The sequence below is a fragment of the Amphiprion ocellaris genome, chromosome 4, assembly GCF_022539595.1.
Source record: "Amphiprion ocellaris isolate individual 3 ecotype Okinawa chromosome 4, ASM2253959v1, whole genome shotgun sequence".
NCBI classification, from domain to species: Eukaryota; Metazoa; Chordata; class Actinopteri; family Pomacentridae; genus Amphiprion; species Amphiprion ocellaris.
In genome coordinates, this window is record NC_072769.1 from 27,997,670 (window position 1) to 28,017,533 (window position 19,864).

Here is a 19,864-nt window from a genome sequence, read left to right on the forward strand (position 1 = left end):
GACTAAAACAGACATGGAACACTAATTTATTCCTGCCTGTTCAATTGCATTAGCTCAGGCTAGTGAACAGCCATGTGATTGGTTATTGATGCAGTGGGCTGATGCATCAGCGAAATAATCATTTGACGTGCCAGGTAAGAGGATGATTGAATAGCTGATAAACTTATTGACTGGCTAATTATGTGCATATATTTGAATGTCGTCGCAGCTTCACATTAAATAATAGATTTTTATGTTCTACGAAAAACTGAGATAAAATTAAGCTGAGATGTGGCTACATCACAGGTTGACTTACTTAGAGACGTAACAGATGCCCTCTACTCTGCATCTGCATTTATTTCCCATCAGCGCTCCTTTTCTCTCCCTCTAAATCATATGCAACACCTGAGTGGAGCTAAGCACCAGAAATGTGATCGACTCAGCTGTTTTCCACAATGTTTAAGTACGTGTGTGATAGTCGGTGTGTGTGTGTGTGTGTACGTGCTGTTTATCTTCAATAATTCCTGCAGACAAATTCATTTCTCATTATTGTTGAGCAACATGCATTTAAATGTACACATTTCCAACAAGCCTCTGCTGTGTAATGCAATATAAAAGGAGAATGCTAACTAAATTTTATGTCATCCTCTAAATTTGTCCCACCTGTGTCCCTGCTCCTCCTCCCCCTCGCTCTTCCCTTCTGTATTTTCTTTCTCTTTCTGATTTCTCTGTGCAACTTCAGGTCGTACCGTCATTTCTGTGCCTCCAACAGACCAGCGTGTTATCAAAGGAACCACTGCTGTTTTGGACTGTAACGCCACACACGACCCCAGAATCAATATCAGGTGCCTGATTGTTGGAGTGTTAATTTTATGTGCACCGAACCTTCACATCTGATTATCTGCCCCATTCGAAAGGGCTTATGTTAATGTCTTTAAATGTACAAATATGTCCCCTGTGGCAGCTTCAAGTGGGATCGAGGCGGTGTAGCGGTCCTTCCGACTGGTGGCGGCCGTGTCTCTGTGCGCCAGGGCTTGCTTACTATTGGCCAGACGTGGTCAGGTGACATTGGAGACTACACCTGTACTGTGACATCACAAGCTGGCAATGATTCCCACTCTGCACGCCTCGAAGTTATGTAAGTTCAAACAATAATTTGCCTCAATTCAGCAACGTTTTTTTCTGTTCCCTCTTGAGTCTTTGATTTAACATGTAAAAACATACATTGCATATTTATCAGTTTCTTCCCACGAAAAAAATCCTATCCTGCCTTAACCCCTGAGACCTGAGCTGTTGTTTGGTGTGCATTTTTAATTTTCCCGAGCTATTTGGGATTAGTAGGGCCTGATAAGTACATAAACAAGTACTACCTTTGAACAGGATGTCGTTTTTGATAAAGAATTATGTCCTCATATGAGGACAATGGTTTTATTTTACTGTATGATACAATAGATTCACCAGTGTGTAACATTGTTTAAAACAGTGTATTTTAATGCCTGAACTTGACTGCACAAAGACAAAATGCATACAGTGCAGCATTTGTTTAACTTGAGGTGAATTTTAATTTTCCTTGCTCCATACAACAACCAGGAACTAGCTGTTGATTCTTCGTAGCTCTTGGGTGAAACTGGAAATCTGAAAACACCAGTGGGCCAGTGCAAAGCAGCAACAAATGCTGGGGCATTTCATGCAAAACTTTTTTACTTGAAACTAGGAACTATGTCCTTTTGGTCTGTAGGAACAGTCTGTCATACTTAGTGGCTTGTATGAAATGCTGAATAACAATTGCGTTCACTTTGCAGGCAAAGTGCAGCCTTTCTCTCTGCAACGCACTGGGTTTTTCAGGTTGACCATCTCTGGCAAATGTACAGCAGAAGCTGTGTGGACTGAGACATGGGGTACTGGACTGATCTTTTTGCCGTGTTGTGGAGGGGGGGCCTTCTCTTTCTCTACATGTTGGACATCAGTGTCACACTTGACCAAGTATACTTGAGCCATTGTAATGTGACAAAACTCAAATAAAAAAATCTCAATGTCCTCAAACAAGTAATTCCTAATTAACAGGGTCATAGCTTCTTACTATTGCTAAAATGTGTCTATTTTTATACCATATTAAACTACAAGTGTTATTAAGCATAAATAAACCAAAAAATGGGATGTTTTGTACCTTGCCCATTCTTGTCTTGGGGTTAGGGTTAGAAGGATTTGGCTGAAATGGCAGACATCTTGTTTTTACACTGATCAGTGTGTTGTGGTTTTGCCATCACTAGAGGATACAGAAAAGTTTCTACTAAAGAGGACAATGAGTCTCATTTAAGCATAATGAAGCATAAGGTGTAGCAAACCCAAAATGTAATGTCAAATTTATTGAGTCCGCAGGTTCGCAGGAGGTTAAACACTCTACACAGTTGCTTCCTTAAGAGTGTGAAGATCGATGAACATCTTTCCTCACCTAAACATCCCCACTCTGCAGCTCGAGCACACCAGCTCACCTACGTCTCCTCTCAAACACTGATAAACTGCTCTATGCTATGCAGTGGCGAGCTGTAATGTTGGAGTAATTCGGCCACACATATTCAAACCCTGCAATCTGTGTTTTTTAAAACTGTCATCTGTAAGCTGCAGTTTCAGTGTGTGAATGCTTAGACATGGCGCTGATTGCTTACGATGTGTTTTCGAGCATATAAAACCATGATATGCACTTGTTAACAAGGTAAAAAAAAAAAACGAAACCTTGATTTTAACCAGAGGGGGTTCTTTAAGTTAACCATCTACCTGCTGTAGCTTCATGTTTAACACACTGACAGGAAAGCAGTATTAATCTTCTCATTTAACTCTATATTCCCCCCAAATTCTTCATTAATCTCTGGAACACACTGTTTGTTCTGTCATTCATGTATTTTACTTTTTCACATCTTCATATAGTAGACTGATATATTCATATCTGCTTTCTTCCTCATGATAAAACACAAGCAGGCTTGATGTGGCAGCGCTCTAAAGAAAAACTAGTCTATCAGTCTACAGCGAGCAGTCTGACAGATTCAAACTGCACATATGATTGACAGGGAGGATGCCTCGCAATACAGCACTTAAAAATGATTTGCTACGCTTGTTAAAATCAGGAGAAGCAGCAGATGGGTAATTGAGTATATTGCACACACGTAAAGAAAGAAATATTGTTGGCTTGTTTCAGTGGATGTCTAATAACATAATCACTTGTTTGTAGTAAAAGTAACCTGCAGTCTAGGGTCAAACACTGTGAACCAGATCCAGAATCCATGCTAATAAAACTACAAGGTGGTACATATCTGCCATCAGGCGCCCTTTACATCCAGTACACTCCCTGCTTTGTGAAATCAGAACTGTATCAGTCGTCCAGCATAGAATTTGTACATATGGTGTGTTTGTGTGCTGTATTCGTGTGGACGGGGTTGGCAGATTCTAAAATGCGAGCCTCATTACGGCCACTGTGAGAGAACAGGTAGTGGCCGGCCATATTGTATTAATAGGCACTTCTATAACATATTTATGAAAAGCACTTATGCTATATCAGTATAATTGCAGGGCAGGAGAGGAGCCGAACGTGAGTCCACATCCTTCTGAATTATGGAGAGACAAGAGGTTTCACATGTCACGCTCACTGGGAGGGAACAGATCTGTGTTTATGGCTGTGCAAAAACATGTGGGATTTCTGTACAAGAGTGTGTGTGTACGTGTGTGTGTGTGTGTGTGTGTATGTGTGTGTGTGTCTATGAGTGTGACTGACATTCTCGTTAGCTCAGTATCGTTGGGTCATGGAGGCTAACAGACGCTGGCGGCTGAGGAGACAGACTAATTACCAGCAGGTTATTGGTTCATCTCCCGCAAGACCCATCCGTGAGTGTGTGTGTGTGTGTGTGTGTGTGTGTGTGTGTGTGTGTGTGTGTGTGTGTGTGTGTGAGAGAGAGAGAGACAAGGTGGGGTTGTGTGAAGGTAGTTGCTCTAACATTCTCTAAGCTCATCCATTAATTAATATGATCATGTCAGCTCAGAAAACAAAATATCATTCTCATTTCCCCCATGTTCACGTTCTGCCCCTGCTGTCTGTACGTCCTCTCACTACATTCCTACAGCATTTTGTCTTATTCTTCGTCCTTCTCTCCTTTTACCCTCTGCATTATTAAACTATAAAATCAGACACCAGCGAAAACAGAAACAAGGCAAGCATTTTTAACCCTGACTTCATCTGTTGCAGTTAATTAGCGCTCACAGCCCATCAGAGTTGGAGCCCACGGACAGCGTTTTCACACATCTATGATTGCTGAGAAATAATTAATAAACTTGTGAATATGAGATGCAGCTAGTCCAGACACAAGGGAGCATCTCTGTTAACATGGATTCAGTGTAAATATATGTATTTTGTGCTTTTAAGTTGTCTGTTAATATCTCCACTTTGTGTTTTATTTTTGCCGGTGTTCACATTTAGAGACACTGAGATCCGTTTTCCTTCTCCTCAAAGCCAACAGTTTTTAAAGACAGTTATGATCCACTAAAATTTGTATAATCAAAAGTCTGGACTGTCTGTTGCTTTCATGAATATATCTGTATCCCTGTCTTTGTTATTAGCATGGTAGGGATGCACAAATATCCGCAGGGAATGGGCAGATGTCTGGAAAATTTCTTTTTAATAGACATGGTGAGATATATTTGTGGCGATGCAGAGCACACGCAGAATAAACATAAGTAGACCACAGTCATATTTAAAAGATATCACCCACTGGAACTGATCCTGGACCAGACCCAAGAACTAACCTGGGTGTCAGAGCCAACATTTTTTTTCCACCACACATATTTAATGGAATAGAAAAAAACACAGGAAACAAATATCTGTCTAATGAACAGTCCCGGCACATAGTCACAGACGTGTTGATGAGATGCAAATGCAGAAATGTGTTATTACTTGTTCAGACACACTCTTTTGTCTGGATGTGGATATTAAACAAACAGTCGGATTTTGTTTTGGGATGCAATTTTTAGCTTTTCTTTTCCAAAAGTCCAGGAAAAAAAAAAAAAGATTGATACCACTCTCATATCTTGATGGTAAATATGGAGCCTCAGCAAGCAGGAAACAGGAAAATCCATCTGCCAGCACATCGTAAGCTCAAAATCAAACAGTCACTTCTTTATTCTGTACAAATACCAATGTGTAGAAATGTAAAGAGTTGTGGTTTTACAGAGTTGCAGCATTATGTACCGAGTGCTTCTTGGCTGGGAGCAGTAACTTTTTGGAGACTACTTGGCGACTGCTTGCAACCAAGAAACAGTGAAATGTCTGGAGTCATGCTGGAAGTGTTGTAGTTCTGATGTCTTATTTTCCACTCTACACTGGACCTTGATGATGCAGCAGAAATCAGTATGGATGGCTCATATCAGTAACATCAATAATGTAATTAATAACAACAACACAACTGAGATTTAGAGGGGCTGCTTTGTACAGAGCCAAGCTGGATGTTTCCAGTCTTTGTATTAATTTTGCGAACTCGCATTGGCTTCCTGTGTTTTCCCATAACATTTTCTCTCATCAAAGACTCATCAAATGACAAACTGTGTAAGTGAAATATTTTTTTTTGTGTTTGTTGTGTTCAGAGAGCTGCCACATTCTCCTCGCTCCCTGACGGCTCGCCTCAATGACTCGGACTCCCGCTCTGTCCTCCTGTCCTGGCTGAGACCGTTCGATGGGAACTCCCCCCTTCTGTACTACCTGCTGGAGCTCTCTGAGAACAGTATGTATGAGTGTGTGTGTGTGTGTGTGTGTGTGTGTGTGTGTGTGTGTGTCCATCCCTGGACCACTTTACATTTCCTGAGCAGCAAACAGCTGTTCGCTCGCTGTCTGTGAGGCACTGACATGCACTCATTTACAAGAGACTGGCATATGGAGGATGGTGTTGCTTCGTAAATGTACAGTCAGGTTCCCTATAAATAAACTCTTATTTTCCGTCCCTCCTTTACTCTCTCTCTCTCGTGCTCTCTGTTTCTCACCGTCTCTCTGCCACAGATGTCGAAACAGCAGGCTGGCTCTCTGTCAAATAAGAAAGAGGGAGAGAGAGACTGAGGAGTATAATGACAGGAGAAACAGATTGGAGGGAGATGGCTGTAAAGCTGCTCAGTCCTGCTGTAAGCTAAGGGGATGGGGTGTTGAGCATTGAGCATGCACAGCTAAGCACTTGGCATATCACCGCAGGAGCTGGTCCGACGAACAAACATCAAGTGTTGACCCTCGTTCTGATAACTTCAATGTGAAGTTTTTCTGCCGTCAACACTTAACAGCTGCTCTGTTGCATCCACAAAAATGCATCGAAATAATGACAGAAAGATGCATTACTGTGGGAGAAAAGACAGAAAATGTGGCAGGGGAGAATAACAAGGCGCGATAAAGACAAAGATGAGGAATGTGGAGAGCCTAAATGTCTAGTCGATTGCAGTGAAGGATGAGTGCAGACAGTAGGGAATGGATTAGTTTTGTGCACACCGATTACCCACACTGTGTATGTTATATATCGGATTGTATTTTGGAGAGAATGGGCCGCTATAAATGCAATGTATTTTCACGTCACACAGTGGCTCTAATACGGTGGGCTTGCTTCAAATGGCACATGCACGCTATCCTTGTCATGTGGCTGGTGCGATAATGGGGATAATACTGCATCTGTCTGTGGTATCTTCGGCAGGAAGACTGAAAGATAAGCTGGCAACAAGCTGGCAACAGTATAGCAGCATCTGCGCTTCTTTATTAATTCTCCTCATCCCTCCGATTTTTCTTCCTTGTTGCATCCTATGCTACTCTTCTCCTTTAGAATTCTCTCCAACTTCCCCCCTTCCCTTTACCTTGCCTCTATATCTATTCCTCCCCTCTTTCCCTTTGATTTATAAGACCCAAGTGTCCCTGTGTCTCTGTTTGTCCTTCCTCAGCCAGATATTATCAGCCTCTGCTATTTGTGTCTCGTGTCTAGACTCTCCATGGAAGGTCTACCTATCGGAGGTTGATCCTGCTGTGACCAAGGTGTCAGTGGGCGGGCTCACACCTGCCAGGACCTACCAGTTCAGGCTCTGTGCCGTCAATCAAGTGGGACGGGGTCAGTACAGCGCTGAGACGCAAAGGTGAGAGCAAATTATGCACATTCACAGACACATGCAGGCGTTTAGTCACACCTGACACACATTCACCATTAAATACGCACTTCACAATACTTCTTGTGATGCCAAACTGCTCTTTTACTGATGTTTCCCGAAAGCGTGAAACCAATTTTTTTTGCAAAACATGCTATGATTTGTATGAAATAGATTGTTTTTTCCCTCCTTCCATCTCGGTGTAATAGACTTGGTCACACTGCCTTACACAAACTGGGAATGAATAAAATGGAACCTTTGTGGAGTCAAAAAGCAGAGTATGTGCTCTCCCACAGCCTATTTCTTATACCTAAATGTGAGAGTATGTGTTGTGGTGTGTATTGCCGTGAGACTGGCCAGGAACATGGGATGAAACACGGATAGACTCTAACAAGGCAAGGATGAAGGCAGCATCCCTTTTTGTTTAGAATCCATTTTCTTTGCAATGAGCGATTTATATTCATCCCATCCCTGCTGTGGATGTGTGTCTGTGTGTATACATGTGTGTACATCCCCGTCAGTCTCTTTTTGTTGCACTAAGTGAACTAAACGGCAAAAATGATGAAATTAACTGCTCTGCGTTTTTGTGTGTGAGACTCTGTTTAAAAGGGAGAATGTGATTTCGCCTGAAAAGCAAATAGATTGCTGTGCAGGTGTTTTATGTTGGCATGTGCGTGTGCATGCATGTGTAGTGTCTGTTTGCATTTTCATCCCAAGAGAAAACACTAATGGGGGGTAATTATGATGCCTTAGCGCTGATGGAAGTGCATCATGTGAGGAAGGGTTGGATGAGGTGTGCAAGGCCTCCTAACAATTTTGCCCCTGAATGCTCGCATACACCGAATCTCTGACACTCACCCACAATACAACAGATGTGCTTCGCCATTATAAAGCAGACACACACACACACACACACACACACACTAACATGGTATTGTCTGACAGAAGAGACTGACCACAGGCAGATGCTAGTGGTGCTTCTGCCAAATAGACAAAGCTGCCATCGCACATTTACTCACCTCCGATTACAGTCACCTTTCAGTGTCCTTCTCAGCTTTCTGTTATCTCTTCTTCTTCTTCTCTTGCACTGAATCTTTTCCTCCTCTGTTTTCCTTTTAGTCAGAGTCTTTCTCACTACTCCCCTTCTTCTGCTTGCTTGTCATTACTCCCCTCCTTCCCCTCCTTCCTTTTCTCCTGCACACACCAGTGTTTGGTTCCAGCAGCCATTCTGCTCCCTCGTCCTCGGTCCAGAGTTGGTTGTTAGAGGCCCTGGAGAATAGATGGGATTGATCCTCTTTAAATGAAAGACTGGCAGGCGGACAAGTCGTCGCTGGTCAGTGTATCAGAGCAGATGGACGCGTCTCTTCTTCAGTGTTCGTCTTATACGTAACCACGCACACTTTCTTTTTCATCTGCTGGATGTTCGCCTGGATAAAACACGAGCGTTCGCTGATGCCAAGGCGCAGTGCCTCACACAACACATGGAGAGAGTGAAGCCGAGAAAACCTTCTGGAGAAGCTCTGAGCACCAAATGAGAAGGATGACAAAACGCAGTAATGTGGACAGAGTGAGGGAACGAGACAGAAAGTGGAGAAGAAGCTTGTAATATTGATGACAAAAAGCCCTTATTAAAGTTTAAACTTCCAGCTGCTTCTGCACTTTCCCATTTTGTTTTCATCCTGATTAGTATCTTTGTCATAACAGCATCAATTCATGCGTTTTCTCTGCTTCTCTTGGCCTCCCATCCTTATACCGCCTTTCTTTTCCAACTTATTTAAGAGAGTTTGCAAGTGCACCGAAGTCACAGGGAGAAGCCTGAGACTTGGACAACAGCTAAAAGTGTATGAATGAAGGCGATCAAAGCTGGAAAGCATTACTACTAAATGCAGGCGCTCTCTCGAAGACTCTCAATTGCACAGTGTGCAGTGTTGCACGCACACATCCACACAGCGTTACTCATGCATGGCTTGCACTCACACCATTACCATCTTTAAAGAGGAAGCATTAGCAGAGGAAAGAGATTATACATAAATGCCTTGAACTCAAGGCATCATCAGCACTTTAAAACATCTTTCTCAATTCTTTTTGGCTTTATGCCTGTTTTTTTTAATTCCAGCTGTTCAGTCATAGCCAGAAGACACCAGACTGTAACACTGGATATGTGATAAAACACTTTTCTTCTACACACACACACACACACACACACACACACACACACACACACACACACACACACACACACACACACACACACACACACACACACAGGCACATATCGTTTAAAAAAAAAAAAAAAAAACGCCTTAGGAGGTTCATAAAGAGATTAAGATTAAGCACAGATTTGTGCCATGCTTTCCAACATATTAATATTGAATTATGTATCTGTGAAAAACTGTGGCCGTGGTGAGTGATTTATTACTCCGCTAAGGAACGAGGCGGAGTTATGTGAAGATCAGTGTACATTTATCCATCCGTTTGTCTGTCCGTTCGTCCGTCTGTGTGTTAGCAACATTATTAAAAAATGGAAAAACAGATTTGGATGAATTTTTCAGGGAAGGTCAGAAATGACACAAGTGCCAAGTGATGAGATTTTGGCAGCGATGCAGCTTATAGTCTGGATCCACAGATTTGTTAAATATTTCTGTATCATTGCGAGATAGCGGCACGGTGTCACTGTAACTATGACAACAAGTGAACACTACGTCAGCTGCCTGTTGACGATCACATGATTGTGGTCCTGCTACAAATTAGCCGCTGCCGACTTATCAGGACTCGTCTGTCAGAAATAATACAAGAACTGGGCAGCCTTGGCAGAATACTGCGCTCTCCAAGTGCTTTTCTTGTTTAGTTTACGTCATTGAACAGAAACATTGTCAGCCTTCAAACAACACACACGGAGAATGGAACAGGAAACGCAATAAAGTCACATCTTCCGATCATTTTTTTGCAATATTTTCAGGGGGGATATGCCCGACAGACAGATATGAATCAGCTCATTAGTGCATGCTTTAAATAAACCACATGGATGTAGTCTTTTCACTTCACAAGCTGTACAACTGTCACACATAAGCTGCTGAATGTATCATAAAAAGTACAATAAGCAAAAGCCAAGGAAATGTGAGTCAAAGTACCACAATAGTAAGACAAAGCTGATAACATCTGCAGTATTTTATACAAATGACAGAGTATATTCTAACATCTAAATGTGTGAGGTCAACCTGACAGCTACACAGATTTGTTTTTGGGAGGAGGAAACTTACCACACTAGACTGAACAAAATTGAAAACGTAACACTTTGAACTCACAGTAAAGAAATTTCTTGCATAATAGCGCTACCATGAACCCAAAGCTAAACTTCAACAAACTACATTTTTGAATAATGACACAGGGCTTTTAATTATTCATTAGTTATTTATTAGAGTTATTTAATTAACTCACAGTGGAACAGGTCAGCCTTTATTTCTATGGAGTTAAATAGATCATTATCACTGCTGTGCCCTCCAAATGATCCCAGTATTGTGACAGTTAATTAGACGTGAAATACAAATGATCGGAGCAGAAAGGTCCAAAAAGGAGAAGAGGATGAGTTATTGACAATTATACATTGACGTGATTTTCTTTACCCTGGTCATACTTAAAATCTGTATCCCTGATACTCATTTTTGTAGGAATTTCCTTCTTATTCACACGAAAGTCGAGTTCCATTATTCATGTGGCACACAAATTTCTGACAATCAATGTGACAGTTTTCAAAATGCTGGCTTTTAACATTTCCCTTAAACAAAATTTTTTGGCACCTAAAATTATCTGAGTAGATAATGATTAGTTTGTTCGTATCAGTAAAGTAATGAGGCACAACTTGGAAACCGCTCACTGTGAGGTGACACTTTACTTGTGGTTGCACAAAAAGAGTAGTTAATGATTAAGTAATGAACGAGTAGTTAAAAGTGCGAGTCAATCATGAGGGAGCTACTTACGGAACAATCTGTTGCTCCGTGTCACAGATATTCACAAACCGGTCGTCCATTTCTACATTACCTCCTGTTTTTTGGTAACTTATGTTGTATGTAGTCTTTAATTCAGAATCTGCTCGTTAACGTTTATTCAGTTGCCAAATCGTTTGTGATTCCTTCTCTAAAAACTACCTACATTTTTATGTTACTTGGAACCTGGAATTACTTGTTGATCATGAAAACAGCTTTAAATGAACCAAAACGATAAATGATACCAAATGATAAGTTTTTTAACTTCTGCACACCAGATGACAACCATAATGAAAAAGCATCTGTTGTCAGGTTTATCATGAAGCAATGTTACTGCTAAGCTGTTATCAAAAATAAACAACGATAAAAAACAATAGTATGACCACAGACACACTATTTATTGAAATGCCAAAAATATATGTACAAAAGACTGTAAGAAGTAGTTTCTTTAGTTTGTCACCCTTCTCCATTTGTGCATCTTTTACCTCCAGCAAAGCTGCAATATTTAAAGGAGACAAGAACTAGATTAGATTATATAAACTTTATTGTCTGTCCCAGTGGTATAGAAATTCTTCTTATGACACGGCTAAGCAGCAGCAGGTACAACTTACATAAAAACACATTCAAAGCACTTTCTGAAAATAAATTGATGAATAAATAGCGCATCAAACAAGACAAAATAAAGCTCATTTGCTCCGCTGGTCACATCCCTTCTCTCTTCTGTTGCCCCCTGTTCGTATTATTTCCCCCCCTGCTGGATCTAAATTTTACTGTTGTGTTTGAACAGGGATGGACTCGGCATCCCAGTAACACCATTAAATTTAAGAGTCGGTGTATTCGTGTGTTTAGCTGAGAGAGCCAGGAGGCATTGAACTGTGGAGAATGACACAGCTAGAAACTTTTCCTAATTCTCACAGCACAGGGACTCACATTACCCAGACACCCACATCCACACCCACACACACCACCTCGCTTTCACTTGCACACTATAAAATTTATACATGTCCTGAAGAAAATAACCGCTTTTTCCTTAATAAGGGACAGAGAGAGTGTGTCGTTAAGTTTTGGGCCGTGTTTGTTTGTTGCAGGACGTATGTGAACGTGCGTAGGTGTACGTGCGGGTGTGCGATGTTGTATAAGTGGGTGGCTTGGGGTTTATATATTTAATCTCCTGAGTGAAGTTGATGTCCTCACGCTGAACCCACTGTTTGAAATATTTACTCGTAAATGGCTGAGAGGGAATTAAGGCAATTCACGAGGAGTTTCTGCTATCCAGTGTAAGTGTGTCACTGTGCGTGTTTTATTTGCAGTCAAACGGGAAACGACTGCATCTGTTCGGTACTGTATGGGCGCTGGGGTGTTTGTGTAGCGCTGGGTTGTGTATTAATGTGCATCGTCAATTTCAGTCAGAAGCAGTGGCGTAGTTGAGGATTATATATACCCCATTTCCAGACAGCTGCTCTAATGTCCATCTCATTCACACAAGGCCCATTAGCCTGTGTGTGGGTGTGTGTGCGTGCGTGCATGTGTGCGTGCGTGTGTGCATGCATGTGTGCGTGCGTGTGCGCAGCACCTGGTGTCTGACAGTGCCTAACCTAATGGAAGTAAAGCACAGCTGTAAAACCACTGGCCTGTGCTATATATCCGCCTGCACAAGTCTCCAGCTAACAGCTTTCACACCCCTGCTTCCACACAAACACACACACACACACACACATATATATATAGATGTGCATACACATTTATAGACGCATACAGATTCAGACACACAAACGCTGGCAGTCATAGCACGAGTAATGGTTCAATAGCTTATAGAGAATCATTCAGGGGGAGATGGTGGGGCACAGAGGAGAAGGTAATGCAAATCTCCAGACGTAATCCATGGAAGGGAAAAGACCATCGGATGTAGCGGTCTGTCTTAAGCTGGGATGGAGTTTGTTTGGTGTGTTTGTATGTGCGTGGTTGAGCACATATGGCTCTGATTACGTTCACTGAGCTGCTTACAGTAAAACCAGAGGCTGACCGGCTCAGCCTGTGTGTTTTACCAGCCGTGAGAAGGCCGGCAGCTTTAATCATGGGTTGGAGGAGTGAAGGAGGAAGGGAAACGAGATGACTCAAAGATAGAAGGATGGAATAATTGAGGCCAAAGGACGTGACAGATGAAAATTGAAAGTTTGCAGATGGGGAGACTAAAAAAAAAAAAAAAAACAGAGGAGTAGTTTAAAATGTCAGAGGAAAAGATGGGGAAAAGGTTTGGAGAGACAGAAGAGGGCAGAGAGGGTGAGGGATCACGCTGTCTCACTGGAAGCAAAAAAGACAAGCTCTTTGCTCATTCTCTACTAATAGTGATTTAACTATCTGTTGCTGTCACACTGTATAGCTGCTCTGCCTCTGCTGGGAGACTGAAGCAGGTCTGAAGTGGAAACAGGCATGAGTGTTTGAATATAAATAAAACATCGGAAGTAGAAAAGGTTTACAGCTAAAATGAGAGAAATAAGACAGAATATTAGCAGTAATCTGCAACATGCAGGTAGTAAATGCCCGTTTGTTCTCATAAGCTGCCAGCAAAAACACAATAGCAACACAACTTCTGTGGAGTTCATGAATGTTTCTGCATTTGTTGTTTTAAACACCCAGTCTCAGCCCGATCATTCCCAGGAGAAGTCCTCTGATGCACTGGAAGTGATGCATTAAATGTTTCCATCAGCAGCAGCAGTGGTTTGTTTGAAATAAATGAACAATATAGCCAGAGATGAAAAACAAATGTATTAAATGAAATTGGAAGATACACCAGGAGACAAACAATGAGACAGCTGAGCGCAGAATTCAATAAGAATTCATCAGAGCTGCTTAAACTATGAGACGAGGCTCTGTAATAAGTTGCGGCTTTGTCCTGTGCATCTCCTCTGACAAACACGATAATTTGTATGGAGACAATCTGACCCCCATACTGGAAAAGATGAAGATACTGGGGAAAGAATATTGCTATAACATTCCTTTTTAGTCTACTTTAGCATAATATACTGATCCTGTGCAGACTGTTTGGTAAGTCAAAGGCTGGACATCCACTGATAACTACAAACGCTGCGCCTGCACTTCCTCAACCGTTCTGATATTCTCATTACAACACGCTGAATGAATCTGATCTAAATAATTCTTCTCTCTTGCTCTCTGTGGTTCTGTGTGTTTGTGTGTGCCTATTTGTGTGTGTTTGTGTGTGTGTTTGTGTTAGATTGATGCTAAGGGAGGAGGCACCCAGTGCGCCTCCGAAGAATATTGTGGCCAGTGGACGCACAAACCAGTCCATTATGGTGCAGTGGCAGCCTCCACCAGAACCGCAGCTTAATGGAGTCCTCCGAGGATATGTGCTCAGGTAAACACACACATAAATCATGCACATATATGTTGATTCATGCCATCATTGGACAGGATAGGACAACAGTACAGTGGTCCCTCGCCATATCACAGTTCACTTTTCGCGGTCTCACTGTATTGCAGATTTTTTAATTGTGTTTGGTATCGTGGAATTTTTGCTATATCGCAGGATTTTGCGGTATATAGGTATTTCTATACATTTATTATTTTAATTAAATAAGCATTTTCTAGCCTAATAATAATTAAAATATGTTTTAATAATAATTAAAATATGTTTTAATAATAATTAAAATATGTTAAAAGCATAGTAAATCGAAATCAAATGCATTTATTTGTTTATTTTTATTTAGCCTTTATTTAACCAGGTCAGTCCCGTTGAGATACAATGACCTATGCATAGTGTACAGCACTGGGCGCTGACTGGCTCAGCGACTGTAGCGTCAGTCTCCTCTGTGTCCCTATAGCAGAGTTCAGCATCTCCCCTTGTCCATTCTCACTGTGCAGTGCATTCATGTCATCGTCATCAGCACAGCTAATTCATCATCATCATCTTGTTACTGGCCTGGTTTCATCGGCTCCCGAACCGTAGTTGGGCAGCCTCGGGTAAATGCTAGCTCACTTAGCTTTGCGTGGCTCGTTGTTGGTAACAAGTTGTATTAAGAGTCTGGACCAGCTCTGCGGTGGAGAACGCGGTACTTCATTAGAACCCTGCAGCACTGTGCACATGTGCAGTTTCTCCAGGATACACCTGCTCCTACTTCTCTGTCCTCTATGACTGATGCTGCACTGTACACACTACCCTGCTTCAGTTTCAGAGTTCTGCTGTCATACTGCTGCAAGCCCTTTGTCCTACCTCACACACACACACACACACACACACACACACACACACACACACACACACACACACACACACACACACACACACACACACACACACACACACACACACCCTGCAGCCTACCTACGTAAAGGAGCAGGCTTGGCCAGCAACAATCTTCATCATTTAAGTTATATATTCACTGGTGAGTCCCCATATAGAATTTTAGATGTTAAAGAGTGTGGAAAGTGTTTAAGAGCATAGGAGGTGTTTATAAGAGTGTGGGAAAGGTTAATAACAGCGTGTAAAAAGTTCATAAGAGTGTGGGGAGGGTTTATAATGCCTTAAAATATATATAAATAATAAAATAAATAAGGTTCGCCTATTGTGGGGCGGTCTGGAACGTAACCCCCACGACAGACGAGGGGTCACTGTACCATGTATGTGGTAGGTAGGCTGTTGTTTTACGGTGACCCTTCCTTCTGCTGGGACAAGTGGACCCAAACCATGCCAGCAAAGAAACACCAGATACCCTCACTGTAGGAGGCTTACAGTTTTTTACAGTCTACAGTTATATACAGTCAGCTTCATAAATATTTGGGCACTGACACATTATTCAGTATTTGGGCTGTGCACCACCACAATGGATCTGAAATGAAATAGTCAAGATGTGCTTTAAGTGCAGCTTTAATTTGAGGGTATTTACATCCAAATCAGGTGAACGGGGGGGAAATTCCAACACATTTTAGATGTGTCCTCCACCTTTTTACAGGACCAAAAGTAATTGGACAAACTAACATAATCATAAATCAAATTGTCACTTTTAATATTTGATTGCAAATCCTTTGCAGTCATTGACAGCCTGAAGTCTGGAACCCATAAACATCACCAGACCCTGGGTTTGGTCCCTGGTGATGCTCTGCCAGACTTCTACTGCTGCTGTTTTCACTTCCTGCTTGCTCTTGGGGCATTTTCCCTGCAGTTTTGTCTTCAGCAAGTGAAATGCAGCTCAGTTGTATTCAGGTCAGGTGATTGACTTGGCCATTGCAGAACACTCCACTTCTTTGCAGTAAAAAACTCAGTGTCAGTATCAGGATCATCTTCACTCTGCACCATGAAGCACTGTCCAATGAATTCTGAACAATTTGGCTGAATATGAGCAGATAGTGTTAAACTAAACACTTCAGAATTAATCCTGCTGCTTTTGTCAGCAGTCACATCATCCAGTTCCATTGGCAGACATACATGCCCACGGCATGATATGACCACCACCACCATGCTTCACTGATGAGGTGGTATCTTTGGACTTTGAGCAGTTCCTTCCCTTCTGCAGATTCTTCTGTTTCCATCGTTCTGGTACAAGTTGATCTTCGTCTCATCTGTCCATAAGATGTTGTTCCAGCACTGCACAGGCTCCTTTAGATGTTTTTTTTGGCAAATTCTAATATGGCCTTCCTGTTTTTGAGGCTCACCAATGATTTCCACTTTGCGGTGAACCGACTGTATTCATTTAACTGTTGACTTTTACCTTCTTGAGAGTGTTCTTGATCTGGTCAACTGCGGTGACGGGGTTTTTCTCGACCAGGGAAAGGATCCTTCTGTCATCCACTACACTTGTTTTTTTGGTCTTCCAGGTCTTTTGGCATTGCTGAGCTCATCAGGTCGTTCGTTTCCTTTTTAGAATGAATCAAACATTTGATTTGTACACATCTAATGTTTTTCTTTGTATCTCTCTGATCAGTTTGTTTTGGTTTTTCAGCCTAATGATGTCTTGCTTCACTGTTAGAAAAAAACTCGTTGGACTTCATATTGAGAGTTGACCTCACCAGATTCCATACTTGAAATGAACTCTAGACCTTTTATCTGCTCCTTGTAAATTAAATAATTAGGGAATAACACACACCTGACCATGGAACAGCTGAGCAGCGATATTTATGTACCTGACTGTATTAGCACAGTGGGTGAGATAACCACTAATGAGTCAGCCAGTCAGTCAGAACTAGTGTTATTTGTATAACAGCAAAAAGCTTCTCAGTGAGAACTACACAAATGTAATTTACAGCTCGGAATGTGTGGATGGGAATAAATGCACAGCATGTCTGGTATTAGCTGTTCCCTGACATACTTCAGGTGGTGTGCTCTACTTAAAGACCTTTTAGAGAAATTTCTAGATTGGTTAGTATTTTTTCTGCATGTCAGAAAATGACAGTAATCATTTCCACGATGCAGTCAGAACAGCATGATTACAGCAACAGAACACAGCTTATGTCATGTATTGTTCAGTTTTTGCACGTCAGGAGAGGACAGCTGTCCTTCAGAATAATGGCTACCACATATACCTGTCTAGATAATAGTACCGAAATGCATTGTAGAGTTGTCTGACTTTCACTTTATCTACAACAACAAACAGTGGAATAGTGTTTTGTGTGTTTGCCACAATACAAAACATTACAATTTTAATAGTTACGGTTACAGTAATAATTACATGATAAAGAAAAAGCAAAAGAAAACCAAAAAATCATTTTGTCATTTAGTATTTAAGTACATAAATGTTACAGATATAATCTTTTTTCAAAATCTTTAAACAGTTCCGTCTTTATCTTACAAGCTGTCAAAGGATTGACACCAACCAACATATCAAATATCAGTTTCTCAAAACAGAATAAATCTAAGCTGACAAAGCATATCAGTGACTCTAACATTGTTTGATGTTTGTTTTGTTGTTGTTGTTGTTGTTGCTTTGTTTTTTTTTTCTTTTTTTTTCTAATTTGTTTAAGCCTTTGCACTGATTACATACACGCTACATTAGGTGAATAAGACATTATATTTTTGTTATTAATTTATAAACAATTACCATCTTTCAGGCACTCATGCTGAATACTAAACTGACTAAAATGGCTACAGTTTTAATTAGAGTAATGTGTAAGGTAGTGCTGAAAAAATATGTTGATTCATTTATTAATCAAACCCTAGAAAATTAATTTTCTCGAAGTTTTGATCTGCAGTTTTTCCACTCAGTCACATATCAAGAAAAAGTGATATTACATGTAAAATATGTCAGTTTTGTACCACTGAAAGTAATGAAATATCGTTTTTCAGACTCCTGTTAAGACAAAACAACTAGCAATTGTAAAAGATGATTATTCACTAATGGAAAAATTGCACGTAAATGAGGTGGTCATTTGTAATTTGTAATGTTGTCTGGTTTAGAGACAGTGGCACTGACGAAAAGACAAGAGGTAGAGCTGGAGGTAGCAGAGATGAAAATGTTGAGGTTCTATTTGAGAGTGACCAGGATGGATAGGATCAGGAATGTGTACATCAGAGGGACAGATGATGTTAGATGTTCTGGAGATGAAGGCCACACTGAGATGGTTTGGACATGTACAGAGGAGGGACAGTGAATACATTGGTTGAAGGATGCTGACTTCTGAACTGCCAGTCAGGAGGTCTAGTAGAAGACCAAAGTGGAGGTTTATGGATGTAAGAAAGAGGACATGAAGTTATGTGGAGTAACAGAAGAGGATGCAGAGGATAGGGTTAGATGGAAGTAGATGATTCACTGTGGCGACCCCTGAAGGGAACAACCAAAAGGAAATGAAGAAGACATAGAAATATTCCTTCCTTCCATTCTTTGCCTGTCCTGCTCTCTGTTAAAACATATCGAAACACATCATAGGAGTTTCAGTAGAGATCAACTGGACTTCTCTTATAGGTTCTTGAAGATGTGTCAACTTCATCCAAGAGGCTTCTTCAGTTCTAACAAACGAATGAGGAGTTACAGAATTTATAGTCCCTCCAGCTCACATGGAGAAGGGAGTTTTTTCTTGCCACTGTCACCTTAGGGCTTTCTCTGGGGTTCGGTCATAGGGGTTCTGTAAAGCGTCTTGAGGCAATTTGAATTGCAATTGGCACTATCTAAATAAAATTGAATTGAATTGAATTGAAATGGCTAATGACCCACTAACTACCAGGACTCACAGCGTCCAGGTGTGAATTGTTGTGAAATCAGGTGGCTTACCAACAACAACAGCAATTATGGTGGTTGAGCTGCCAGTTTACACAACAAAGGTTGTGAATCTGCCAAGTCAAGAGTGACTCAAGATGTTAGCTATGGCGAAACTTTGTGGGGAGAGACCTTGTAACTGTGTTATAGGTGTTTGACAAGCGGTGGGGTGTCACAAACCCCCTCCTCTGTTTAGAGATGGCTGTTCCAATTTGACATAGACATCTTCCTTTCCTTTTTGTTCTCTCTGTCCGAAATGTGTGCATTACTGTCCTCAAAGGAGTGTCCTTTAACCTTCAGATGCGAGTGGATGCTGAGTTGCTCTCCTGTGTTTGGAGACATCCATTTGTGAAGCTATTTAGTCTCTCCTATGTACAAGTCTGTGCACTGTTCGCTGCATTGGACTGCATATACAACATTGCTCCACTTGTGCGTTGAAACACATACATCAAGATCCACGTGTTCTTTCCAGATGCTCTGGCTGCCCTTGGTCCTCTGTCGTTCCCTTTTATATATACCTGAATTGTGACACAATGTGTATAATAAAACTGTCAT

General features: G+C 41.3%; 1 protein-coding gene across 4 annotated transcripts in view; it reads left to right on the top strand.

Moving 5' to 3' along the window:
* The window catches only part of sdk1b (sidekick cell adhesion molecule 1b), a 296,949-nt gene that overhangs the window by 203,672 nt on the left and 73,413 nt on the right, over positions 1 to 19,864 (top strand). For all 4 annotated transcript variants that reach the window (XM_055009968.1, XM_055009969.1, XM_035943818.2 and 1 more), the window contains 5 exons: positions 722 to 824; positions 944 to 1,117; positions 5,605 to 5,741; positions 6,969 to 7,116; positions 14,341 to 14,481. In XM_055009968.1, the coding sequence (XP_054865943.1) occupies positions 722 to 824; positions 944 to 1,117; positions 5,605 to 5,741; positions 6,969 to 7,116; positions 14,341 to 14,481 (703 nt within the window). The remainder of the gene's footprint in view (positions 1 to 721; positions 825 to 943; positions 1,118 to 5,604; positions 5,742 to 6,968; positions 7,117 to 14,340; positions 14,482 to 19,864) is intronic.